The 27155-nt window shown below is 50.3% G+C and overlaps 2 protein-coding genes across 3 annotated transcripts; both read right to left on the bottom strand.

Annotated features, from left to right (window-relative positions):
• Window positions 1-1181: 1181 nt before the first annotated feature.
• On the bottom strand, window positions 1182-5230 carry LOC123455370 (39S ribosomal protein L32, mitochondrial-like). The gene is made up of 2 exons (XM_045136215.1): window positions 5226-5230; window positions 1182-1768 (listed from the first exon to the last, which is right to left on the bottom strand). Exons 1-2 carry the CDS (start codon window positions 5228-5230, stop codon window positions 1213-1215), a joined length of 561 nt encoding a protein of 186 aa, XP_044992150.1. The 3' UTR covers window positions 1182-1212.
• Window positions 5231-6388: 1158 nt separating this feature from the next.
• On the bottom strand, window positions 6389-24275 carry C1H11orf24 (chromosome 1 C11orf24 homolog). 2 transcript variants are annotated; one of them, XM_045141775.1, is made up of 4 exons: window positions 24152-24275; window positions 18536-18736; window positions 9931-10104; window positions 6389-7980 (listed from the first exon to the last, which is right to left on the bottom strand). In XM_045141775.1, the coding sequence occupies exons 3-4, from the start codon at window positions 10004-10006 to the stop codon at window positions 6677-6679; spliced, it is 1380 nt and encodes a 459-aa protein (XP_044997710.1). In that variant the 5' UTR covers window positions 10007-10104; window positions 18536-18736; window positions 24152-24275; the 3' UTR covers window positions 6389-6676. The 2 variants fall into 2 exon arrangements, with proteins under 2 accessions (XP_044997710.1, XP_044997711.1); XM_045141776.1 differs by lacking the exon at window positions 18536-18736 and having other exon boundaries at window positions 24152-24212.
• Window positions 24276-27155: the final 2880 nt, after the last annotated feature.

The following is a 27155-nucleotide window of genomic DNA, read 5'->3' as shown; positions in this document are numbered from 1 at the left end:
CTTTAATCCCAGCACTTGGGAGGCAGAGGTAGGAGGATCGCCATGAGTTCAAGGCCACCTTGAGACTACATAGTGAATTCCAGGCCAGTCTGAGCTAGAGTGAGACCCTACCTCAAAAAAAAAAAAGAAAGAAAGAAAGAAAGAAAGAAAGAAAGAAAGAAAGAAAGAAAGAAAGAAAGAGAAAAGAAAAAGAAAGAAAAAATATGTTGCTGGGGATGTACCTTGGCACTGGGCTGGGTTCCATCAGCAAGAAGAAAAAAGGGCAGGAGGGAGGAATGAAAGAATAATGAGAGGAGGAGAAAGGAAGGAAGGGATGGAAAGAAGAAAGACAGGAAAGAGGAAGAGAGGAAAGGAAAAGGGGAAGGAAGGAAAGCAGGGAGAGAGGAAAGACAAAAAATGATAAAAATAGTGGAAGTTGGGCTGGAGAGATGGCTTAGAGTTTAAGGCACTTGCCTGCGAAGCCCAAGGACCCAGGCTCCTTCTCTAGACCTCACGCAAGCCAGATCCTTAGAATGCTGGCACGTGTCTGAGTTCATTTGCGTGGCTAGCGGCCCCATTGTACCCATTCTATCTGCCTCTTTCTTTCTTTCTCTCTCTCAAATAAATACATGAAAACTATTTTTTTAAAAATAGAAGAAGTGGGGCTGGAGAGATGGTGTGTGCCTGCAAAGCCAAAGGATCCTGGTTCGATTCTCCAGGACCCACGTATGCACAAGGGGGCGCACGCATCTGGAGTTCATTTGCAGTGGCTGGAGGCCCTGGTGCGCCCATCCCCCCACCCCGCCTTTCTTTCCCTCTTTCTCTCAAATAAATAAATAGTTTTTTTAAAAAAAAAAACATGTCCTCAAGTTCCCTGTCTTTTCTCTCAGCCATGAACGGCACTCGGTTCCAAGCCAGCACCCTCGCCCTGGGGATGACCCTGCAGCCTCCCAAGGACCCTCCCTATATCAACCAGAAAGATCATTTACTTACAAGACAGAAGACAACCTCCATTCTTCCTTCTCTTCCCTTCCCTTCCCTCCCTTTCTTTTCTTTTTTTTTTTTAAACCACAAAACATTTTGTTTATTCATGATACATTCTTCCAAGTACCTCAATTAAAACTACTTATAAAATATTTTTATGTTGTAAACAGGCACACCATATGACCACAAAGACTTCCAATTCCTAGACAGAGGTCTTGCTATGGAGTTATCTTTCCAGCCTCTTTGGTGTCAATTCTGGGTGAACCAGGACAGCCTTTTCCTGTCTCGTTCAACAATCCTCTTGCCCTGATCTTGTTCGGAGGGCGTCTCTCTGGTATACAGCACCACCGTCTCTAAGGCAGGAGCCTTAAAAGGTCCCCCTTCTTGCTTCCATATTTGTTTTCTGACTTCTTTGGTCTCCTGCTGCACTTTCTCATAGCAATAGCCACAAAGGACATGCTTCTGCTTCAGGTGACCACACTGGGGGCAAACATCTATATTGTTCTTAACTTTAACAAGCTTCTGGGAGTTTCTTCTCCTACACCGGTTGACTTCAGTGGTGCGTCTGTTTTTGGGAGCTGCCATCCAAAAGACATTATCCAAAAGGCTGGAACTGTCATCTCCAGTGGTGTCATTTGCTAGCTCTGTGAATATGGGTGTGCCCTGGATTGCTAAAGCTGGTCCACATGGAGGGCTGGAGAAGCCTGCCCAGCTCTGCTGCAGTTTCCGCCGCAGCAGCTCCCAACAGCCCCAGAGCAGCCCCGGCCCGCAGGCCGCCGCGGCGCTGCCTCCCTTCCCTCCCTTTCTAACTTTTCACCATGGACATTTCCATACACACACAGACATAGGGAAGAGAGGGGCAGGTCACCTCCCCAGCAGCTTCTGACTATGTCAGTGCTTTATCGCTCTCCCCTAGTCCTTCAGCTTTTTAAATTTTTAAAAATTTATTTGAGAATGACAGGCAGAGAGAGAGAGAGAGAGAGAGAGAGAGAAAGAGAATGGGCGTGCCAGGGCTTCCAGCCACTGCAAACGAACTCCAGACATGTGTGCCCCCTTGTGCATCTTGCTAACGTGGGTCCTGGGGAATCAACCCTCGAACTGGGGTCCTTAGGCTTCACAGGCAAGTGCTTAACCGCTAAACCATCTCTCCAGCCCATCCTTCAGCCTTTTAAAGCCAACCTCAGCAGGTCACTTCAATAAAATAATTATTCAGACCCTAACCCTGGTGACATCATTCTGCTTTAAGCCCCAGGATCATGGGTGCTGGACCTGACTTTCTCTTCCCCTCCCAATTCCCGGCAGCCCTGTGTCACGGAGCCCAGAGCCCACGTTCCCTTGACTTTTTTTTTTTTTTTTTCACCACCACCTCCCTCTGGCAACGTGCATTTTTAGCTCAAATGTTTGGATTTCTTTCTCCCAACCTCAGTAGGAGGCCAGCCCAGGGAACTGAGCATTACTATGATCTGAGTTCTGTTTTAAAAATATCCTCTTGGCTGCTAAGTGGAGGATGAGCCGGGGGTGGGGTGGGGGAGCTGGAAGAATGTGCTCTGGCATAATTAAGGGACGTGGCAGCTAGTGTAAGCTCTGCAAGCAGAAAATGAGCTGTGGGCACTCACTATGCTGGAGAGCACCCACCCTTTGTTTTTCCCTTTTATCTATTTATATTTATTTTTGAGGCAGGGTCTCACTCTATCCCAGGCTGACCTGACACTCTGTAGTCCAGGCTGGCCTTGAACTCACTGCGAGTCTCCTACCTCAGCCACCTGAGGGCCGGGATTATAGGCATGAGCCACCAATGAGAAACTCCCTCCTTTTTTTTGTTTTTTTGTTTTTTGTTTTTTGTTTTTCTGAGGCAAGGTTTCACTCTGGCTCAGGATGACCTGGAATTCACAATGTAGTCTCAGGGTGGCCTCGAACTCACAGCAATCCTCCTACCTCTGACTCCTGAGTGCTGGGATTAAAGATGTGGGTCACCCCCGCCTTTTTAAACAAAGTGTAGATATAAAGATGGTGGATGAATGCAGATATAGTTACTCCACATGATCCCAAGATTGTGGGTTCAGGGTCACCATGTGAGTGGGTTACAAGTTCCCTGAGCTCCACCCTGGGGAGTGTGTTTACATACATACATGACATCATTCCTCCTAAAACATGGCTCTAGATTTAGGGACAGGAATCCCGCCCCCGGCCTGGAAGCACCTGTGAGGGAGAAACTGCTCCAGTAGGGATAACCAGGGGCGATCCTGGGGTTCACAGCTGGCTAGAGAGCCTTGTATGGTTGGCACAGCTAGAAAGTGTGCTGCCAGGAGAAGCTCGACCACCAGGGGGTGCACGTGAGCTTCCTGTGCAGTGGCCAAGCAGCGGTGAAATCCGCGGGGCACCTTATAGACCTCCACGGGGCATGGCCTTGGCGACAGCCTCCGCTCCCCCGCTGGCCCTGTGCACAGCGAAGACTGGGAGGTCGTCTGTGAATCCCGTTCTGCCACTGCCTGAGGGGTGGCCTTGGGCCAGCGACTTGGACTTTTTCGTACCTTGCTTTCCTCACTGGGCGCTGCAGGGTCTGGAATCTGACTCTTACTTCTACCCTGGCATTCTGGCAGTTTCCACAGGCACTCTCACTCGTCAAATAGTGACTGCACCTCCTGTGAGCCAGAGCTGTGCTGTGCTCCATTCTGGTCCTGTTGTCACTCCTGTTTCAGGGACTCTTCTGAAGTCCCTAGGTAGGCAAGGTGTCTCCTCTGTGTGGCCCTCTTTCCTTCTCTGCACTTCTAAGTGGTTGGGGTGGAGCTCCTGTCACACTGGGAGACATGGGACATGGAAGGGCTCCCACTGAATGCTGCTAGTGGACAAGCAAGCACCACATGAGCCAATGCAGTGGGACTATCCCGTGGCTAGGAGGGTGCCTGGCTCTCCCCACTATCCCCACCTTTCAAGGCAGCGAGCTGGCCTGGCCTGAGATGATCCAGACATGCCTGCCATGGAGGGCTCTCCTCTGTCTCCCCAGCCCCAGGCCCTCTTGAGACCCTCTCTCCCCTCTCTCTCTCTCTCTCTTTCTCTCTCTAGATAGAGAAGCCTGGCCTCTTCCCAAGGAGGGGCCTTGGGTATGGTCAGGCAGGCGTGGTGGGTGTTGGGGATTGAGGTGGAGGATGGCTGACTGCGGGTTGTCAGGGAGCAGTACTCAGGCAGCTGGTGACAGTTCCCTGTCAGGGCTGGGGTGGGCCACGTGGCCAAAGCATCGATGTCTAGCTCAGTCAAGCGGCAAGGTCACTGGACAGAGAGAGTTCCCTCTAGGCCGAACCCATTCCTGGGGATTGATGTTGGGCACGGCCTTGGCTATCACAAGTTTGAGGCACCTATGGCCAACTGCAAGTGCCATCCATGACAGAATGCCAGTGGGCGGCTGGGACTGGGGTTCCCAAGGTGCAAACAGCTTTCAGGATGGCTGGTTGGGGCAGGGGGACAGGCTGAGGTCCCAGACCCCTGCTCCTCTGCTCACCTTCCGGAAAGGGACAGCACCCTCCAAAACATGGTTCATGTGGGTCCAGGGCTCCACCAGTTAAGAGGGGAGCTTGTTCCTAAGGCACTGGGGTAATGCCTGGCTGGGGACAGCGAATGCGCTTGAAAGCCCAGATTCTTTAATGGGGTAGGGGCGTCCCAGGAAGCAAGTTTCTTCTCAGAAGACATGACAATGATGGGTGCCAGCCTGGCACTCAGGTCAACCAGGGAGTCAAGCCAGGGGCAGGACCCAACCAGTCTTCCAGCCACTGCTGGAACCAACACCTGGGTTTAAGCATAAACACATGGCTTAGGTGGGTGTCAGCTGCTTGGGAATGCAGAAGAGCCCAGCTATCAGTCCAGACCAGACACAGCCGGGGCAGCAGGGCAAGCCTGACAGAATATCAACAAGGGTGAGAGCAAGACAGGTGGGTGGGTCAGAAGCTGGTGAGACCAGTGTAGAAGTTCTGTTTGGTTTTTTGAGGTAGGGTCTCGCTCTAGCCCAGGCTGACCTGAAATTCACTATGTGGTCTCTGGATGGCCTCGAACTCATGACAATCCTCCTACCTTTGCCCCCTGAGTGCTGGGATTAAAGGTGTTCGCCACCATGCCCGGCAAACTTTTTGTTTTTAATGATTGGATTAAAATATATATATATTTTAATTTGAGAAGGAGGTGGGGGTAGGGGTGGAGAATGGGCATGTCAGGGCCTCTAGCCACTGCAAATGACTTCCAGATCTATGCACCGCCTTGTGCCTCTGACTTACGCCATGTCTCCAGGCCCCAGTGTATGGCTTCTAATCCCCTCTTGCCACTTTGTGTCGCTCTACAAACATGTCAGGAACTTAAGTCTTTTGTGATGGCCCAGCTGATACTCCTTTGGGGCAAGGCAGAGCTTGGATGAGAAGCTGGGTCCCCAGCAGCAGAGCCATCTTGGAGAGGCGAAACGGAAGCTGCAGACAATGCTGGCCTTGGCCGTGGCCACAGAACAGCCAACTCCCCTACACAGGGTGGGCCAGGCACCATGCTGGCCGGGCTAAACCTGGATGTCATTCCACACCTCCCAGATGAAGCTGTACTCCAGAACCTCCCACAGCTGGCTCTACGTCAGTTAGCAGCTGAAGGCCTGGCCTGGGAGCCAGCTTTGCACAACATTCTGGCCATCACATGGTCATCAGCTCTGGCCGCACTGGGCAGGTGGAGAGAGAAGGGGTGAAGGCCAAGTTCAGGCTAGTAAACAGAGGGGCTAAAGGACCTGGAGTCTAGAACCAGAGGTCAGGGGTGGGGTGTGCCTCAGCAGGAGAGTTTATCTACAAGACACCAGGACCCAGCACAGCTAAGAAACAGTGCAACCCGAGAGTTCTTACTGTAGTTTAGTCTGACTCTGGCCTTCGGTGGGTCACTTGCTTTCTGCCTCAGTGGTCCCATTCTTAAGTGGGAGGTGGTAGTGCTCATCTGCTGGGGTAAAGGCTCACCTGAGGAGGGTGGCTGGCATGTGGCAAGCACATGTTGTGTCTGGCTGTTGTTGCTCATGACAGGGGCCTGGACTCTAGAACCACCCCATGACTGGGATGAGGCAGAGACTCAGCCTCTCTAGTCTCCACCTCCCGCTGAGCTGGGTCACCAAGGTTCTGGCCTGAGTGGGTCCCAGCCGAGCTGCTGTCTGGGCAGACTGCGCTGGGTTTGGTGCTTTCACACCCAAATGAGGCTCTCAGAGGCTCAGAACCTGACAGGCTGAGGAGCCTACTGTCAAAACCAAGCAGCGCCTCGAAGCACCTGAGTAGCAGAGGAAGCCGGAGCAAGTGGCTCAGACACAGCAGACCATCAATCAGGTCGCGTGTCACAGTACACGCTTACAGAGGCAACCCCACCAGGCATCTCAAAAGGCTGCGCTGGAAGTGACAGTGGGCAGAACACACTGACCCAAATGTGCCAGACAGAGAGCAATCGTTGCTTTAATTCTGGTCAAGATTCAGCACGCTGAGTGCCAAGCGGCCCGGGGCCTGCCACCTGGCCCCACGGCATCCCTGCGAACAGGACTGATCGTTTACAAAAATAAATATGAAAAGCAGCAACTCTTTCATGATCATGGAGTTAATCTGGTAGCGCTTAAATGTGCCTAAGCATCTGCATTTCTCTGAAATTGCACCAAAAAGATCTGGAAGCACTTGGTTTGGTCTCCGAGGCAACGTGGACGGTCTTCCGAGGGGGCCCTCCCTCACATCTCCGAGTCTGCATACATGCCATTGATCAGATAGTCCACCTGCGTGTAGTCCTTCTTCTTGTAGCTTTCGTAGGCCTGCAGGCCCAACACCACCAGCACTGTGATGAAAAGGGTCACCCCAAGGACGAGCAGAGCTAGCAGGAAAGTTCTGTTCACCAAGGATGGGGTTAGGGGCTCACTGGTGATGACCAGGTACTGGCCTTGGGTGCTGAGCTGGCATGAGTCTGTGGTTGGCACCTTAGGGTCCCCTGAGCTTCTAGGTGTCGGCCTAGCTATACCAGTACCAGGTATGGTCTTGGTCTCCACCTGCTCTGGTGTCTGGGGCGTCCCTGGCCCACCAATTCCCCAGGTGGGTGGTGCAGGGCTTGGCTGTGCTGTGGGAGATGTGGTCTCTACTTTGGGGCTTGGGCTGATGGGAGGTGCTGGCACTGTGCTGGCAGTTGGCTTTGCAGCTTGTGCCTGGGTAGTGACCACCACTGTGGGCACTGAAGTCACGGAGGGAGCGGTGGTGGTCATCTGTGTGGACGACACTGAAGTCACGGAGGGAGCGGTGGTGGTCATCTGTGTGGACGACACTGAAGTCACGGAGGGAGCGGTGGTGGTCATCTGTGTGGACGACACTGAAGTCACGGAGGGAGCGGTGGGGCTCGCCTCTGTGGACACGGAGGGAGTGATGGTGGTCACCTCTGTAGACGATATCGAAGCCATGGAGGGGGCGGTGGTGGTCTCTGGGGTGGCGTTTGAGGGGTGGAGGGTGGACCTCCCTGCTGTGTTAAGCCCTGGCTGGTCTGTTGTCTCCCGGATGGTGGTGTCTCGTGTTTGGGAGCTGCTGGGGGACACAGGGCTCGCGGGAGAGTTGATGCGTGTGGACTTGGCCGGAGGCGGGGCACTTGCGGGGCCACTTGTGTTGGTGGGGGAGGCAGCAGTCGTCTGAGCACGCGGGGCCGCTGTTGCTGCTGGCGTGCCGGCCCCTGTGCTTGGCACTTGTGCATAGGGTGTGCTGAGAGACGGAGGCCCAGGGGCAGTGGCAGACTTGGGGGTGCTGGGAGCCGTGGAGGTCACATTATCTGTGGTCCCTTCCGCAGGTGTCAGAGTGCTCGTGTTCGTCCTATTTCTTGTCATTGCTGCGGAGACTCCTGTCGGGTTTTGGCTGGTGGCCCAAGTCTCTTCGGCCGTGACAGCAGAAGGTGGCAGAACGGCTGGTTTCTCAGAGGCCGTAGTATTAAGCCCGGTAACGGGGCCTGCAGAGACACTCTTCTTGACTACTTCATGCCACGTTTTGTGAGGGACCAAGTATCCTTAAAGCGAGAAAAAGAGCAGGGAAAGAGACGATCACTTGCAGTCACCCTGGGCCCCCGCCCCAGGGCTTGCTCTGGGCACCAGCGCCTTCTCCAGCCAGAGCTCCAGGGGTTAAGGGACGTGGGGGTGGGGGGCCCAAGCCTTGCTATTTGTTTGTTTTTTTTCCCTTTTAGGAAATGGGGTCTTACTTTGTAGCCAAGGCTGATGTGAAACTCATAAAAATCCCCTTGCCTCAGCCTCCCAAGAGCTGGAATGATAGATGTGCGCCACCTTACCCAGCCTGGGCCTTCTCCCCCATATGCTGACTACAGACCACTGAGAAGCCCTGACACCTTGAGTTGAGAACTCCTTTGCCCTCTTCGAACCTCCAAGTCCATGGCGGAGGGAGGCCCTGAACTTGGCTACCAGATCCAATTTTCAAAGCATCTGACCAGAAGTCTCACATCATGGACGTGATTTGCCATTTAAAAATAAAACGGGGGCTGGAGAGATGGCGTAGTAGTTAAGCGCTTGCCTGTGAAGCCTAAGGACCCCGGTTCGAGGCTCGGTTCCCCAGGTCCCACGTTAGCCAGATGCACAAGGGGGCGCACGCGTCTGGAGTTCGTTTGCAGAGGCTGGAGGCCCTGGCGCGCCCATTCTCTCTCTCTCCCTCTACCTGTCTTTCTCTCTGTGTCTGTCGCTCTCAAATAAATAAATAAATAAATAAATAAATAAAATTTAAAAATAAATAAATAAATAAAAACAAAACGGGACGATACTTAATAGGTTGATATTGTATATATGTAATTACAATGATTGTAATGGGGAGGTAATATGATGGAGAATGGAATTTCAAATGGGAAAGTGTGGGGGTGGGGAGGGAGGGAATTACCATGGGATATATTTTATAATCATGGAAAATGTTAATAAAAATTTAAAAAAAAATTTTTTTAATTAAAAAAAATAAAAACAAAACAGAGGGGGTGAAGATGGTTTACTTGCCTGTGCAGCCCAAGGACCCATGGTTCAATTATTTCCCCAGTAGCCATGTAAGCTAGATGGACAAGGTGATGTATGCATATGGAGTTCATTTACAGTGGCTAGAGGCCCTAGCGTGCCAATTTTCTCTCACTAACTAACTAACTAACTAACTAACTAACTAAAACGGATCCCAAACCACTACAAACACACCCAGGTTTACAGAGGAGATGGCTGGTGATGGCATAGACAGTCACTTTCGTTAAGAGCACTAAGCTCCGGGAGAGGCTTTGCCGAAGGAGTCCTTGGAGACATGAGTAGTGTCTGGACTAAGGAGTCCACTGAGCATAGATGTGAGAAGGAACAAACTTTACGATAAAAAACATGAAATTCACAAAGATAAGATATTCTGCAAGGGCTGGAGAGATGGCTTACTGGTTAAGGTGCGTGCCTGCGAAGCCTAAAGGACCCAGGTTTGACTCTCCAGGTCCCATGTAAGATGCAGAAGGGGGCGCATGCATCTTGAGTTCATTGGCAGTGGGTGGAGGCCCTGGCATGCCCATTCTCACTCTCCCCCCCTTTCTCTGTCTTTAATAAATAAATAAAAGTAACATCTTTTTTTAAAAAAAGATACTCTGCAAGAGCCGGGCATGGTGGTGCATGCCTTTAATCCCAGCACTTGAGAGGCAGAAGTTGGAGGACTGTCATGAATTGGAGGCCACCCTGAGACTATAGTGAATTTCAGGTCAGCCTGGGCTACATTGAGACCCTGCCTTGAAAAGCCAAAAATAAAAATAAAAAATAATAAATAAATACTCCGCAGGGCTAAGCAGGTGAACCATGTAGGGCCCTCTGGGGATTCCCACTATGCTGTCCATGTCCCCCAAGAAGCTCTGCATGACAGTCCTTTTGCAGCCTTGCCCCTGGGGAGTTAGGATTTGCTCGGGCACCACAGGAGGCCTGTCCAGCAGCCAGGTGTGCTTCTAACTTACGTGACTCATCAGATGCGCCCAGGCTTCCAGACAAGGGCAGGGAGGAAATCCAAACCAGCACAAGGGCTGTCCACATCTTGCGGGGGAGCTTGCAGCAGGGCTGCCAGTCCCTGAGGCTCCCAGCCAGCTGGCCCCTCAGGCTATCAACAGTTCCCTTCTGCTTGGTCCAGGGGCCTGGGGTAAAGGAAGCAAGCTGGTCAGAGGCGTTTGTTCAGCAGCACAGCTTGCCTGAGACCCAGAGCTCAGCGCTTAGACTAGGGTCCAGTGCCCAAAAAGAGCGCGACATGCCGCAGCCATGGTAGTGAGGACAATCTGCTCCAGGGCTCTTCTTCACTGACTAAAGCACGTGATCCATTTCCCTGTGAGTCTCAACTTCTGCAAGTTCCGCTCTCCCTCCCCAGAGGCCAGAGTTGGAGAGGGCAGGACAGAGCCAGGGCTTGGGCATGCTGAGACACCACACACTTTCATCACTAAGACTGGACGCGCCTTCCTCCTCGAATTCTTCCATGGCCTGCAGGGCACAAGTCAGGCCTAGTGCTGCTGTGCGTGCCCTGGACAGCAGGCCATGCCCTTCACACAGGAGACATCATCCATCCACTCACCATCTATCGAACATCCAGCTTCGTCCCACCTATCCATCACTCCACACACTCATCCATCCACTGTTCCATCTAACCACCCATCCACTATCTATCCAGCAACCATTCCATCTAACCAACAATCCACCCACCCACTAATCCATCCATCCATCCAACCACACATCTTCCTACATAACCATCCATCCATCCAACCCCCCACCCATCATCTACTTGTCCACCCATTATCTGTCCATCCATCCACCTCTCTAGTATTTACCAGGCATTGGCAGTTACTTTCCTGTTGCTGGACAAACACCTGACCAGAAGGAACTTATGAGGGGAAAGGGTTTACTTCAGGCTTACAGAATCCAGGAGAAACACCATCAATGGTGGAAGAAACTGGCTTCCTTCCATAGATCATAGCAGAGGGACACCACCAAACTGCCAGCAAACACAGACATCCAGAGCTCAAAACACCTCAAAACATGCTCTTGGCTGGAGAGATGGCTTAGTGGTTAAACGCTTGCCTGTGAAGCCTAAGGACCCCGGTTCAAGGCTTGATTCCCCAGGACCCACGTTAGCCAGATGCACAAGGGGGCGCACGCGTCTGGAGTTCGTCTGCAGTGGCTGGAAGCTCTGGCGTGACCATTCCCCCCCCCCCAACCCTGCCTCTTTCTCTGTCTGTAGCTCTCATATAAATAAATAAAATAAAATAAAAGATTTTTTTAAAATGCTCTTTACACCTTAAGTAGGGCTGGTCTACAAGATACTCCTCCCAGTAACCCCTTCTCCTGAGCAGGGTTTTTTTTTTTTTTTCTGAGGTAGGGTCTCACTCTAGCCCAGGCTGACCCGGAATGCACTATGTAGTCTCAGGGCGGCCTCAAAGTCATGGCGATCCTCCTACCTCTGCCTTCTAAGTGCTGGGATTAAAGATGTGTGCCACCATGACTGGCTGCAAGCTTAATCTTAATCAAAAAAATCTAAAACTACGGGGGACATACATTCACTTTCAAACCACCACACTGAGTGTCTAGTCATGTGCGGAAACAGCACATTTGGGGGAAAAAGGAGATTAAAAAATATGCAACTCCTCCCTGGGGGGAGGCTGTAGCATAGTAGGAGACCCAGAAATGAAGCTTGCATGTGGCGTAAGCACACGCAAGGGGGCAAAGTGCTGGGGAGCGGGAAGGAAAGAGCCCATGGGCTGACGCTCTGAGGGTGGGTAGGCAAGGCTGGCAGAGGACAAGGTGCCACATGGGGACTAAGAACACTGAATTCTGTCAGGGGTGGTGGTGGATATGCCAGGGAAGCTGACACTCAGGGTTTATCCTGAAAGCTGGTCAAGGCTCCACCTAGCTGACAAGGTGAGCTGTGACAACAAGGTGCCCATGGTTGAGGAAGAATGGTGAGACACAGACGAGTCCAGAGAAGCCTTCGGGCAGGCTCAGGTCCCCCCAGGTCTCACGCACCAGGCAGCACTGATCTTGCTGGGTACCCTGCACTCACCTGAAAAATGATCTCAACCAGGGCATCCTGGGTAAATCCTCTTCTCCTCTGACCCACCACCGCCCATGCACTTCCTATGCCTTCCCTGTCTCCCTCTACCCACTGTCGCTAGGCTGAAGGCAGGAGCTGCTGCCTCCCTCCTCTTCGCAGCCCTGGCTTCCAGGGGGCGGCACAAACCTGACGGGCTCACTGGATGAAGGACCGAAGGAACGGCTGTAGAATGGGCAGCTTCTCCACCGGGGAGACCAGGCTGTCCTCATGATCTCCTCCCGCCGGCCCTTAAAGCGCCTCTGACATCCTGCAGAGGTGATGAGAGGCGGAGGCCCTAAGGAATCTTTAGAAGCAGCATGTCTGTTTGGCCTTTGTGCATGTGTGTGTGAAGTGTGCGGGTACAGGTGGAGCCCAGAGGGTGATCTCAGCTGTCATTCCTCAGGGGCTGCCGACCCTTTTATGAAAGAGGATCCCTCACTGGCCTGGAACCTGCCAAGTATGCTAGACTGGGTGGCCAAAGAGTCCTCTAGATCTGACTGTCTCCACTTCTCCAGTGCTGGGGTTACAGACACATGCTGCCACACCTGGCTTGTCCTTTGTTTTTTTTTTTGAAATCAACACTTAACAGCCCATAGCAGGAGACTCCAGACACCAAGCTGCATGTGGGGCTGGGGGAGCTGGGTCAGAGACTCACTCGTCACCGGGGACTAAGGGACCACTTCCTGTATGCCGCCACAAGCAGCCTTCTCCTCATTCCTTTAGCACCGCTGTCAGTTTGTGAAGGGGCCATAGGAAAAGGAACCAGAGACCATGCAAGACACTGAGAGACAAGGCGGGCCGACCTTAGCCAAAAGCATACACCAGGGTAAAATTCAGCTCCAAGTAAGCAGACAAGTCACATACCTTCTCTGAGCCTTCCTGAGCTACACTGAGGGTGACTGAGGTCATTCAGGAGAGCACCCAGCATGGTGTCTGTGGGGTCGGCTCACTCCACGAAACTCTTCCAGGTGTGCTGGGAACTACACGCAGGCCACCCCACACAACACAATGGGATGGCCAGGGTGGTGACAGGGTAGCTCTTTGCGACCTATCAGATGGTGACTGTTGCAAAGTTCTCATGGCTGCAAACAGGTATAGCACACACTTTCTGGGAGGCTGGGACACACCAGGAGGCTTGCGTCCTTTGCCAAGAGTAGGAAACTTTAAGTCACACTTTCCCTCCACAATAGTCATGAGGCCGCCTGATGTCCTGCAGGTTTAGGAAAGTGGCGTGTCTTACAATCTGCACACTTCGATTTGTTTTCTAGGGTGCAAAAAGCATTCTTTGTTCTGACAGGAAAACAAGGGGGTGGGGGTAGGGAGAGCAGTACTATCTTGACAGGGAAGAATTGAGCCTGAGGTTTCAACACAAAGAACTCACACTCAGCTGACAGCAGAGACAAGGCAGCTGGACTAGGGTAAATGCAGGCATTTAGATAGCTCTCTCTGGCCCGCTCACATCTACTGATGCACTTAAAAATGCCACCATTAGAGCCGGGCGTGGTGGCACTCGCCTTTAATCCCAGCACTCAGGAGGCAGAGGTAGGAGGATCATCATGAGTTCAAGGCCACCCTGAGACTACCCAGTGAATTCCAGGTCAGCCTCAGCTAGAGTGAGACCCTACCTCCAAAAACAACAACAACAACAAAAAGCCACCATTATGGCTGGAGAGATGGTTTAGCAGTTAAGGCACTTGCCGTCAGAGCCTATGAACTCCTGTAGGAATCCTCCAGATCCCATGTATAGACACAAGTGTGCAATGCCATGCATGCCCACAAGGGGGCTCACGCAGCTGGTGTTCATTCTCAGTGGCCAAAAGTCCCTTGCATCTCCATTCTCTCTCTCAAAAAAAACAAAAAACAACAAACAAAAAAAAAAACACTGAATATTAAAAAAACAAAAAAAGGGGCTGGAGAGATGGCTTAGCGGTTAAGCGCTTGCCTGTGAAGCCTAAGGACCCCGGTTCAAGGCTCGGTTCCCCAGGTCCCACGTTAGCCAGATGCACAAGGGGGCGCACGCGTCTGGAGTTCGTTTGCAGAGGCTGGAAGCCCTGGCGCGCCCATTCTCTCTCTCTCTCCCTCTATCTGTCTTTCTCTCTGCGTCTGTCGCTCTCAAATAAATAAATAAAAATTAAAAAAAAAAGAAGTCACCACTACCAGGCATGGTAACACACACCTTTAATCCCAACCCTCAGGAGGCAGAGGTAGGAGAATCACCATGAGTTTCTAGGCTACCTTGAGACTATGCAGTGAGTTCCAGGCTAGAGTGAGACCCTACCTAGAAAAACCAAAATAAGTAAATTAATTAATTAAATTAAATTAAAAACACCACCACTAGGGGCTGGGGAGATAGCTATGCAAGCATGAGGACCTGAGTTCAATCCCCAGCACTAGTGTAAAAGGCTGGTTTTGAAGCCGGGCGTGGTGGTGCACACCTTTAATCCCAGCACTTGGGAGGCAAAGGTAGGAGGATCACCATGAGTTCGAGGCCACCCTGAGAATACACAGTGAATTCCAGGTCAGCCCAGGCTTTTTTTTCCTCAGGGGGAAAAAAAAGCTGGTGGTGTATGGCAAATTTTCTCCTCAATGAAAGGTGTGAATAACTACTGCAGGCTTTATCAAAAGCAGAGGAGGTGTGGGGAAGGTCACCAGACCCCCACCTGAGATTTAGGGGCCCCCTGCCCCAGATGTCTACAATAATACACAAGACCTCATGACCTAAGAGAGAGAAGATGGAGTATATACAGAGGAAAAGGTCTAGGAACAAGGAGCTCCAATGAGATGGTGTCTCTGGAGCCTCCATGCTCTGTAAGTAAGCCCTCACCCGAGACTGAGGGAGAAGCACCCACGGGGTTAACCCCAGTATAGTGAGCCCCACTGAAGTGCTCCTGGAGCATCTAGAAGTGGCCACAGGGAAGTTGTCAATCAGGGTGAAATGAGACTGTGCTGCATCTGTTCTGGGGTCCTGATGTTCTGTAAGTAAGGCCTCATCCAGAGGCTGAGAGAGAAAGAGCATCCAAGGAGTAAGTTTTTTTCTTCATTTATTTATTTGAGGGAGAGAGAGAAAGAGAATGGGTATATCAGGGCCGCTAGCCACTGCAAACGAACTCCAGACACATGCGCTCCCTTGTGCATCTGGCTTACGTGGGTTCTGGGGAGCTGAACCTGGGTCCTTTGGCTTTGCAGGCAAACTCCTTAACCACTAAGCCATTTCTCCAGCCCGCAAGTAATTTTGACACAGGAATCTCCATCAAAGTGGCTGCTTTGGGGGGCCCACGTTCCTATATGTGTTCTCTCAGTGAACCCAATAAATTCATTGGCTCACTGAAATGGTATTAGTGTAATCATACTTTGGTCTGCCATCTCAGCCCTATTTGGGGTGAAGACATGTGTCCACATCTCCCCAGGGAAAAAATTTCCCATGACTGCTGGACATGGCCACGCATGCCTGAAACTCCAAAGCTGAGTGAAGATGGAGACAGGATGATCACTGGGGCTCCCTAGTCAGCCTACAGAGTCAAACCAAAAAATGGGGAGCTCCAGGTTCAACAAGAAATTCCATCTCAGGGAAATAAGATGGGTAACACCTGATGTCATCCTCTGGCCTCTGCATTTGTGCACATGGGGCACACACATCTTCACACACACACAATAATACATAGATAAATGCCACCATTGTGTCCAGGATGGTCCCTGTGCCTTAGCCCTGGACTGCAAGTCTGCTGTGGGGAGGGGGAAGGGACAATTAAGTTAGGGTAATATGACAGGAGTTTCTAGAGAGCAAGGAGGGTCTCAGTTCTCTGAACTCCCAAGCCCTAAAACCTCTTGCTGATCCTAACAAGGCCTTTTCTGTAAAGGGCCAGATGACAAGTATTTCAGACAGTGGGCCATGCAGTCTGCACCTCAGCTACTCAGCCCTGCGCGTGCAGTACAGACATAGCCATGGATGACAATACCCAATGGGTGTGGCTATGTTCTGCATGCACCAGGCAGCCCAGTGGGAACTGGTAGTACTTCCCAATTACAGGTCAGCTTCAGCCCAGGGCAGGGCTCCTTCTCCAGTTGTGAGGGAGGAACTGATTCTACATTTCTGATTCAAGATTTCTGTCTGTCCAGTTTTTCTTGAAATGGACACAAACTATATCACAACCAAGACTCTACTAAAGTCTTTTTAAAATACTTTTGTTTATTTTTTATTTATTTCGGAGTGACAGACAGAGAGAGAAAGAAGGAGAGAGAGAGAGAGAGAGAGAGAATGGGCACACCAGGGCCACCAGCCACTGCAAACGAACCCCATACATGTGCGCCCCCTTGTGCATCTGGCTAACATGGGTCCTGGGAAATTGAGGCTCAAACCAGGGTCCTTAGGCTTCACAGTCAAGCGCCTAACTGCTGAGCCACCTGTCCAGCCCAACTAAGTCTTTTTAAAGAGGTCTTATGGCCAGGTATGGTGGTGTGTGCCTTTAATCCCAGCACTTGGGAGACAAAAGTAGAAGGATAGCCCTGCGTTCGAGGCCACCCTGAGACTACAGAGTGAGTTACAAGTCAGCCTGGGCTATAGTGAGACCCTACCTTGAAGAAACGAAAACAAAACAACAACAACAAAAAAGGTCCTTCTGGGGCTGGGAAGATTGCTCAGTGGTTATGGGCATTTGCTGCCCAAGCAAGAGGGTTTGAGACTGTCCCAGTTTAACTCCCCAGTACCCACAAAAAAAGGTGGGTGTGGCTATGCACACCTGTAACCCAAGTTCTACCTGGAGCACAGACCCAAGCATCATTAGGCTCCACTTACCAAAAAAAAAAAAAAAAAAAAAAACACAGCAGCCCTTGCAAGGCCACTGAGAAATCCTGCTGGAACTGAGCGGATAACCTCCTCCATGTAACCAGCTGACAGGAAGCTGGAAGAAGCCATGCTGCATGCAGTTCAATGGGAGAGAGAGAAATCACCAGTGAAGATACTCAACAGTGGACACTACAAGCCTTCTATTTGGCCAGCCAGGCCAAATGAGCTAACTGGTGCAATAGTGGCATGTCCGTTATGGGGGAAACCAGCTGCCTTCTAATTTGACTGGAGGCCCGCTCCATGAGAGGGAACACATCCCTGATACTGAAAGCCTACAACAGGGGTAGTCATGAGTCCTAGGGGTGTAACATCTGCTGCTGTCTGGCTAAATGTATCTATCTACTATGCTCATCAAACTGCCCAGTAAGCACTTCTCTTAATGTTCATACCCATATATTAATGCTACTTGCACTTTTGATAGAAAACCTTTTCTTTTCAGATGGCAGTAACCTTGGGATGACTCAGAAGGTATCACGGTGCTGGGAAGAAGTGACAGAGGAGTGCTCAGCACTGCAATATCTCTATCACACCTTCCACGGCTCAGGGTCCATTGTGGAAGAGGTGGCAAAAAGAATGTAAGAGCCAAAGGAAGGGTAGGACTCCTTACAACGTGCTCCTCCAGACACATAATGGCCTGGATATCCATGACCTCACAGTGCCGGACACTACCTACACAAGACCATCATAATAAGAGGAAAAGATGATGACATCAAAATAAAAGAGAGACTGATTGAGAGGGGGAGGGGATATGATGGAGAATGGGATTTCAAAGGGGAAAGTGGGGGGAGGGAGGGAATTACCATGGGATATTGTTTACAATCATGGAAGTTGTTAGTTAAAAAAAAAAAAAAAAAAAAAAAAACAGCAGCCATAAGCTGGGCATGGTGGCACATGACTTTAATCCCAGCACTTGGGAGGCAGAGGTAGGAGGATTGCCATGAGTTCAAGGCCACCTTGAGACTACATAGTGAATTCCAAGTCAGCATGGACTAGAGCGAGACTCTACCTCGAAAAACCAAAACCAGAAGACCTGGGATGAGAGACTGCATTTTAAGTAGACCGGCAGGTGAGCAGAAAGCGGAGGACATACAACATTCTCCTCTGACCTGCACATGTGTATGCACAGGCATGCACACCTACACACACAAGTGCATACATTACACACATATTACATCATACACACATACACATGTGCCAAATAAAAAATAAAAAGAGCAGAGGTAGGAGGATCACTGTGAGTTCGAGGCCACCCTGAGACTACATAGTTCCAGGTCAGCCTGGGCTAGAGCAAGACCCTACCTCGAAAAACAAAACCAAAAAAGCCTGCATGTCCCCTGCGTGGAGGGCCCCTGAGAATGTGATACTATTAGGGACATGAAACCGAAGAGAGAACCTCTTGCAGAAACTTGCATTTGCATCATGGAAGCTAAGAGGTTTCTCTCCTCTACCACTGTCTCAGTCCACTCAGAAAGAGAAAGCTAGAACTCTGATTTCCGAGGGCCATACACACTGCCTCCCACCCTTGCTAACTAGGGACTTGACTGTCTTTTTTCCATGACTCTCTGCTGAGCCAGCAAAGCCCCCCTTCTAGCTTCCCTTTATAGTCCCCAAATAAGCAGGCCCACCTTTCGGGGCTTGGGACACTCACCGGAGACAGCTGCTCAGTGGGTGCTCGCAGGCTGGGCCGTCTTCCTCCTTGGGAAGCTGTGGGTTTGGCATCGTGTGCTTGCCAGGTGAAGCCTGGCTTTGCGAGAGGGGAGAGCAGCTTGGCGGGGTAATCCCAGGCCATGGCCCGTGTTAAAGCCCATGTGGGACAAAGGCAGATGCTCCTCTGAGGTAAGAAACACATCTAGGATTTGAAAGAGTCAACACTCCTTAGCAAGAACATAACATTCAGTGTGGGAACCCCCAGAAAATGCAGTACTCAACAGCCCACTGAGATAGCAAAAGGTCAACCTGAATCAGAGCTTTTAGAAGCAAGCACCTTTAACCAATGAACATCTCCCCACCCCAAATTTCAATGTTACGCCTCCTGAGGTAGCAATTCTTACACAGGAATTTGTTCTAAAGAAGAAACTGGGCCGGGCATGGTGGCGCACACCTTTAATCCCAGCACTCAGGAGGCAGAGGTAGGAGGATCACTGTGAGTTCAAGGCCACCCTGAGACTCCATGGTGAATTCCAGGTCAGCCTGGACTAGAGTGAGACCCCACCTCAAAAAGAAAAAAAGAAGAAGAAGAAAAAACCGGGCAGAAGTCCAAAGATGGAAATCTTGCTGGCATATGCTTGTAACCCCAGTCAGAGAACAATCTTGGGGTGTTGGTCCTCTCCTTCTTCCTTGTTTGAGACAGGGTCTCTCTCATTCTGCCACTAGGAAGGCCAGACCAGTGGGCCTACAAGATGCCTAATTCTTCTGACTCTCACTCCCATTGTGGTAGGTAAGTTTGGATAACAGACACATGTGCCCTTTTTGTATGTGACTTTAAGTAGGTTCTTAGGTTCCAAATTCTAGTTGGCAGGTTTATGGAGCAAGTGCCTTTAAGCATCTGTCCAGCCCAAGGCCAGTACTTGGGGGGTGGATGCAGCAGGATCAAGAGTTCCAGGTTAGAGATGCACAAGGGGGCGCATGCGTCTGAAGTTCATTTACAGTGGCTGGAGGCCCTGGCATGCCCATTCTCTCTCCTTCTCTCTGCCTCTTTCTCTCTCTCTCTCTCAAATAAATTAATAAATAAAAATAAAGTTTAAGAAAAAGAGGGCTGGAGAGATGGCTTAGCAGTTAAGCACTTGCCTGTGAAGCCTAAGGACCCCGGTTCGAGGATCGATCCCCAGGATCCACATTAGCCAGATGCACAAGGGGGCGCACACGTCTGGAGTTCGATGCAGTGGCTGGAGGCCCTGGCGCACCCATTCTCTCTCTCTCTGCCTCTTTCTCTGTCTGTCACTCTCAAATAAATAAATAAATAAATAAAATAAACAAACAAACAAACAAAAAAAAGAGTTCCAAGTTGGGGCTGCAGAGATGGCTCAGCAGTTACATGTACTTCCTGCATAAGCATGAAGGCTTAAAACCACGTAAGTTCGAATCTCCAGATCCCACATAAGCAACTGGAAGTGGACACAAATGCTATTCACCCCACTCCTGGAAAGGGAAGCAGAGAGCAGGGAATCACCTGGGCTTACAAAAACCAGCAAGCTCTGATATCAGTAAGAGACTCCAGTTCAAGATGAGAGCCCTGAGTGGAGAGATGCCTTAACAGTTAAGGTGCTTGCCTGTAGAGCCAAAGCACGGGAGTTCAATTCCCCAGTATCCACATAAAGCCAGATGTACAAGGTGGCACACGCATGTGGAGTTCGTTTGCAGTGGCTGGAGGCCCTGGTGCTCTTACTCACTCTATCTCTTTCTTTCTCCCACTCCCCTCTATCGTTCTCAAATAAGTAATATATTTTTAAAAATGAGAGCCAGAGGAAAAGCAATGGAGTGATACACCTAACATTCTGTTCTGGCCACTGTAGACAAGTACACCCCACATACACTTGCATATAGCATACCACACCTATATTTCATATACACTTACAAACAAGCAAGAAAAAAAAAAAGTTGAGCTGGAGATGGCACAGCCATTAGAGGCTCTTGCTTCCAAAGCTTGATGGCCGTTTTGATTCGCCAGTACCCACAGAAAGCCACATACACATGCACATGTATCTGGAGTTCGTTGGTAGTCACTGGAAGCCCTGGCACACCCATTCCCTCTGTCTCTCTTCTATCTCTCTCTGCTTGCAAGAAGCCCTGGAATGCCCATACTCTCTCTCTCTTTCTCATTCACTCCCTCTCTCTCTCTACTTGCAAATAAATATATATATATATATACACACACACACACACATACACACACACACATATAATTTTTTTTCTTGTTTTTTGCTTTTCAAGGTAGGGTCTCACTATAGATCAGGCTGACCTGGAATTCACTATGTAGTCTCAGGGTGGCCTTGAACTCATGTCGATCCTCCTACCTCTGCCTCCTGAGTGCTGGGATTGAAGGAGTGTACCACCACGCCTGGTGTATAAAAATATTTTTTTAACTGTTCCAAGCTGATGTGCTTGTTTCAACAAGATGGAGAGCTACAAAGATGTTCAGCATAGCATTATTTTTAGTGGCAAAAATCTGGAAAAGTTCTGTAATGTATGGTCTCATTCATGTATAAAATACAATTTCAGTTGTTTATGTAAATTCATATTTATTGACACAAAGATGCATAAGATGCACCAAGTGAGCATCCCTATGCAATACATGTATGCGTGCCTGCAAGCACACATGTGCATGTATACACACACGCACGCACACACACACACACACACACACAGTATCCTCACAGAACTATCCCTAAAAACTACACAAGTTTCCCAGATCACTTCTACTATGTATTACTCTTAACCCACAGGACTGGGCGTCGCTCCCACAGAACTGGCGGCTGTGGAGTATTGAGAACAGGCCTTCGTTGTACCATGACTTCATCTCCCTGGTATGGTCCTGCCTCCACTTCCCAGCAGAGTATCTTCAATGCCAAGATCACGGATATGATGGCACATGCCTATAATCCCAACAACAGGGAGCAGGTAGAGGCAGGAGAATCACTGAAACTTCAAGCTCTGTCTCAAAACAACAACAAAAATTGTATGTAGGGGTCGGGGGTGGTGGGGCACGCCTTGAATTCCAGCACTTGGAGGCTGAGGAGGATAACCATTAATTCCAGGTCAGCCTGGGCATGACTGAGATAATACCTAAAAAAATTGTATGTAAGGATTCACACTAATTTTTCACAACTACTCACAATGAGAATATTAATGTGATTTAAAACATTTCCCTGCAAGGGGGCCCGTTGCAGAAGAGGTGGCAGAAAGAATATAAGAGCCAAAGGAAGGGTAGGACTCCTTACACTGTGCTCCTTCAGACACAAAATGGCCTGGATATCCATGACCTCACAGCGCCTGACACTACCTACACAAGACCATCATAAGAGGAGGAAAAGATCATGACATCAAAATAAAAGAGAGACTGATTGAGAGGGGGAGGGGATATGATGGAGAGTGGAGTTTCAAAGGGGGAAGTGAGGGAGGGAGAGAATTACCATGGGATATTGTTTACAATTATGGAAGTTGTCAATAAAAAGTATTAAAATAAAATGTTTCCCTGCAAGGGCTTCAGGGAGCCTTGAATGAAAGTTCAGCACTTATTATCGGGAAGAACCAGGCATGGCACAGCACATCTGTGATCCCAGCACTTGGGAGGCAGATGCAGAAGGATCACCAGAACTTTGAGGCCAGTTTACACTGAAGTTCAGAGGTACACAGTGAGACTGTCTCAAAAACACCAAAAAAGATGGGGCATGGTGGCACACACCTTTAATCCCAGCATTCATGGGGCCGAGGTAGGAGGATCATGGTGAGTTCGAGGCCACCCTGAGACTACATCATGAATTCCAAGTCAGCCTGGGCTACAGTGAGACCCTACCTCGAAAAAATAAGAAAGAAAAAGATAAGCACTTGCCTGTGAAGCCTAAGGACCCTGGTTCGAGGCTTGATTCCCCAGGACCCACGTTAACCAGGTGCACAAGGAGGCACATGCATGTGGAGTGTGTTTGCAGTGGCTAGAAGCCCTGGTGTGTCCGTTCTCTCTCTCTCTCTCTCTTATCTGCCTCTTTCTCTCTCTGTCACTCTCAAGTAAATAAGTAAAAACATAAATTTTTTTTAAAAAAGTATTAAATCAGAGATTAGATGGAGAGACAAGAGATTAGTCTGGAGCTGGACACTTCCCCTAAGGTTGAAGGCTCCATAGGATCTGGAAGGAAGGTGCAGCAAGGTACCCCCTTGAGCTAGGTAACAGTTAACAAGAAAGGCACCCCCATACTGTGTGCCTCTGAGTGTCAATTTTCCTGTCCTTCTTTGGTCCAAAATTATAAGATGACTCTAAATTAGTTGTATTTTTCCCCCAGCATGACCAGTTCTAACACAAGTAATCCATAGGCTCGGTAAAAGAAAATGTTCTTTCAGCAGTCTAACATGCTGTTAATCCTTACTTATACTCTGAGCTGAGGAAGCTATAGGTATACTTAGCAAGGAGTAGGGACTGGAAAAGCCAGTACAGGACAAACCACAGCCACTAATCCTGACACGTCAACTCTCTGAACTTTGGTAGAAGCAGCTCAGATAACATTTACTTGTAATCCTGTATATATAGACATTGCCCTGTGATCTGAAGGATGTGCCCATGTGGCAGACGGGCACCTGGAACGATAGGTTGTCATCTCAACTACACTGCTTTTTCCAGGTTTCTGGAAGGCCAGATAACACTGCTAAATGCCAAAGGTCTCGTTCTTGCTGGCAATGCCAGTAAGTAGATCCCTGACATTATGTTGGTCCAAAATAAATAGAATTTTGTGTTTTAAATGCTTTCATTGAGGAACCGGGCGTGGTGGTGCACACCTTTAATCCCAGCACTCGGGAAGCAGAGGTAGGAGGATCTCTGTGAGTTTGAGGCCAGCCTGAGACTACATAGTGAATTCCAGGACAGCCTGGGCTAGAGCGAGACCCTACCTTGAAAACAAAACAAAACAACAAATACTTTCATTAAAAATTCTGGAGCTGATTCCTAAGGGTAGGGGTGTAAATGAAGAGGCAAATTGTTAAAGTTAGACTTCTAAGCACGGTGTCAGACCGTAAGAATGCAGACTCCAGCCATCAATTTAACACTTAAGTGCACACACAAGGCAGATAGATGATAGATAGATAGATGGATGGATGGATGGATGGATGGATGGATGGATGGATGGATGGATGGATGGATGGGAAAATCTGATGGAAACTCACGACCGGCTCCCAGACACTGACGGTTTGGGGAGCAGGCCTGGGTCACCTAAAGCTTCAACCCTTTCTAGGACACAGTCTGGTTGGGGTGTTGCTCTAGAAGGATCCGCCTACACGGGAATATCCCCGCGTGTCCCCAAACTGAACAAACTCTGCAGGCGCGACCCCCTTCACCTCCCTGCTCCTGCAGAGCCTCGGTCCATTCCTTCTCCCTCCCTCCTCCTCGCCTCCATTCCTCCGGCTCGGGCGTGCAGCATCCCCCATTCATCCTTCCTTCCCTTGGTCCCTCTCGTGCTTCTCGCGCCCCCATTCATCCCTCTTCCGACCTCGCCCTCAATCCCACCGCGGCTCCGGGGACCCCAGCCGCAGCTTCCCGGAGGACGGCGCGGGAGCCCCTTACCCGCGCGCGGCAGGCCCGCGGTGGTCCTCTGACGGCAAGAAAAGCACCTCCAGCCCCGCGCGGGGACGTGGCCACTGGCGGAGCCGAGACAGCTCAGGGCAGCGGTGCTGCCTCGGCCCCGCCCGCCAGCCCGCCCCGGAAGTGACGTCACGACATGGCGGAGCGCGGATTGGCCAGTGCGTCTCCTGGTGGCGGCAAGTCGCAGGGGGGCGTGGCGGCGCTCTGGCCCCGCCCACTCAGCGCCGGCCCCAGTCAGGTCCAGCGCGCAGCCGGAAGGAGCTATTTTTGGCCAGTCGCTAGCGGAAGTGGGCGCTCCCTGGGTTCGGCCCCGGGTGTGGGGAAGGCTGTTCCTGAAGTTGGGGTGTCGGGTCGGTTCCCGTGAGCTCAGTCGTACTGGATTGGCTCCCAGTTGCCGAGTCCGCACGCGTGGCCTTGGAAACGCCTCGTGAGGCCCTTGAGACAGCTCACTCCTGCCTCGTTCCTGCTTCCTTCATCCGGTGTATGCAGGGTCCCTGTTGCAACCACAGGAGGGAGAGGGGATGGTCATATGAGCCAGGGTCACTGCAGACGATCTCCAGATGCGTGCGCCACTCGGCGCATCGGCCTTTACGTGGCCAACTGGGGAATCGGGCCTGGGCCGTCAGGCATCGCAAGCCAAGCGCCTTTAACCGCCGCGCCGTCACACCTCCAGCCCGCGCCCTCGACCTGTCAGATCTGGGCTCAGCGCTTCACCTGAAGGGCCAGTGTTCTAATTCTGTAATGCCACAAAGAGGGCTTCGTCCCATTGTAACAGACTCAGAAACTCAGACTCTCAGGGGGTGACAAGGAGACGAAGTGCAAAGAGACTTGACTTTAACTCGAAATAGGCGCTTTGCAGGTTAACTGATTCTGTTGCTGAATCCCATTCTGTGTAAGCCGCTCTTAGCCGCCCCATCTCCAAGGTGAAACCAATGCCTGTTTGGAAAGATGATATCTCGTGGGAAGAAAAGGAAAAGAGCTTCATTGGCAGTTGTATGGTCTCTTGGGGTCCTAGGTTGGGAAACCAAATTGCTGAGGGTGTGTAAGGACCGGATCAGTTGCCCCGCTCTGAGTTCTGGTAGTAATCCCCACCCCAGCTGCAGTTCATCCTCTGTTTCCTGCTGTGGGGAGTTTAACCTGCAAGAAGTGGGTTTGCTAAGGGCCAGGCCAGCTTGTCTTCAAAAGCTCCTTTTGCTTTGTGTTTACTTACTTCCTGTATTAGTTACTGTAAGGTTCAGGAGTGACCAAGACTATGGAGACCACTCTGAGGCAAAGATGGAAGATTTTATTCCGGGAAAACAGGAGCTGCCAGGACTGACTCAAGGGTGGAGTACAGTCAATTTGGGATCGCAGTGGACTATATAGAGCTCTTCATTTGGGGGAAGGCTGTAAAACCCATGGAAAAATACCAGGAGCCAAAAACAGCCCCCAGATGCAGACAGGCAAACAGCCTTGTGACCCTCAGATGCAGACAGGCAAACAACCTTGTGACCATAGCATGACCATTGACCCCGCCTAATGTACTATAGATAACCCTGTCAGGATGTTTCCGAGAAGAAAACAAAACAAAAAAAAAGGATCCCCACCGACTCCAAGTCTATTAATAAGTAACCAGTAACCAGTGCTGGGACTGAAATCATGCTTCTGCTTCTGTAAACCTGCTTCTGCTCTCCCTAACTCTATAAAAGAGACCCTTCCCCTTGCCCGGCGCGCTCAGCCTCTCGAAGGACTGGAGTGCCCGCAGGCGCCTGCGTGAACAATAAAGCTGCCTCTTGCCTTTGCATCCAGTGGCTCGGTCTTGGTTCTTGGGCGCGGGTCTCCCACCACGGAAGATTCCCCCTCCCCCGGGAATCTTACTATATAGAGCTCTTCATTTGGGGGAAGGTGAGGAAGAGGGAAGGAAAAAAAAGGTTTCTTTAGGGGAGATCTAAGATAGCCAGGTTGTGACACCATAACCATAGCCAGGTGACTTACAAGATAAGAGGGCAGGAAGTCATGACCTGGGGGCCATTATTAGGCAAGGAAGGGATAATGGCTGGATGGTTCCTTGAAGAATGTGGATGACCCACTTCCTGGTGTCTGTCTCCTTCCTGCTGTCTTTAGTGACTCCATTTTGGGAAGTCCATCTTAACCTGACAGTTACTTTCTCATTGCTGTGGGAAAAATACCTGACCTGAACCAACTTAAGTAAGCTCACAGTTTGCCCTTACAGTGCGTCATGGCACTGGAGAAGCTGGAAGTGGCTGGTCACTTTGGATCTGCAGTCAGAAAGTAGTGAATGATGGGTGCTGGTGTTCACCTTGCTTTCCAGGATCCCTAACCCTCGGAAATTTGAGGCGCACTGTTAAAGTGGGTCTTCCCACCTCAACTAACCTAATCTGGAAAAATCCCTTAGACATGCCAAGAGATTTGTTTCTATGGTTATTCTAAATCCTGCCCAATTAACAACCAGAGATTAACCATCACAATTTCTTTTTTTTCTATCATAGTCAGTTCATGTGGCTGGGTGAACCTCCGGACCAGACACAGTTTATAGGAAGAAGGGATTTATTGAAGCTTACAGATCCAGGGGAAGTTCCATAATGGCAGAAGAAGCTGGCCCCCTTTCTTAGATCCACACAGAGAAAAATACCACTGCCAGCACCACCAACAAGCACACCCCAGGAACCCCAGGCAGAGCTCAGACTGTTCTGCACACCTTAGGCTGGGATTCAGATCCACCCCCAAATACACCTTAGGGTTGGACCCTAGGACCCACCACAGTGACTCCACCTCCAGCCAAGCAGCTGGAAATCTAATAAGTTACAAGCTTTAATGAACTTGTGAATCTATTGAAGAAACATCCATTCAAACTACCACATTCACCCCTTGCCCGTAATAGATTCATAACCATCTTATATTGTAAATTGTATTCAGTGCAACTTCAAAGGTCCCCAAAGTCTTTACCAACTTAAGATAGTTCCAAAGTCCCAAGTCTCATCTGAGA

This window comes from Jaculus jaculus, chromosome 1 (assembly GCF_020740685.1).
Source record: "Jaculus jaculus isolate mJacJac1 chromosome 1, mJacJac1.mat.Y.cur, whole genome shotgun sequence".
In the NCBI taxonomy this organism is placed as follows: domain Eukaryota; kingdom Metazoa; phylum Chordata; class Mammalia; order Rodentia; family Dipodidae; genus Jaculus; species Jaculus jaculus.
This window is presented reverse-complemented; position numbering and strand designations above follow the sequence as displayed.

What these genes read in the sequence shown, in the direction of transcription:
- C1H11orf24 (XM_045141775.1), bottom strand. Translation starts at nt 10,006, where the DNA reads ATGTGGACAGCCCTTGTGCTGGTTTGGATTTCCTCCCTGCCCTTGTCT. An exon ending in GGGCGCATCTGATGAGTCAC is followed by an intron (nt 7,981 to 9,930) that starts GTAAGTTAGAAG and finishes TCTCGCTTTAAG; the next exon opens with GATACTTGGTCCCTCACAAA.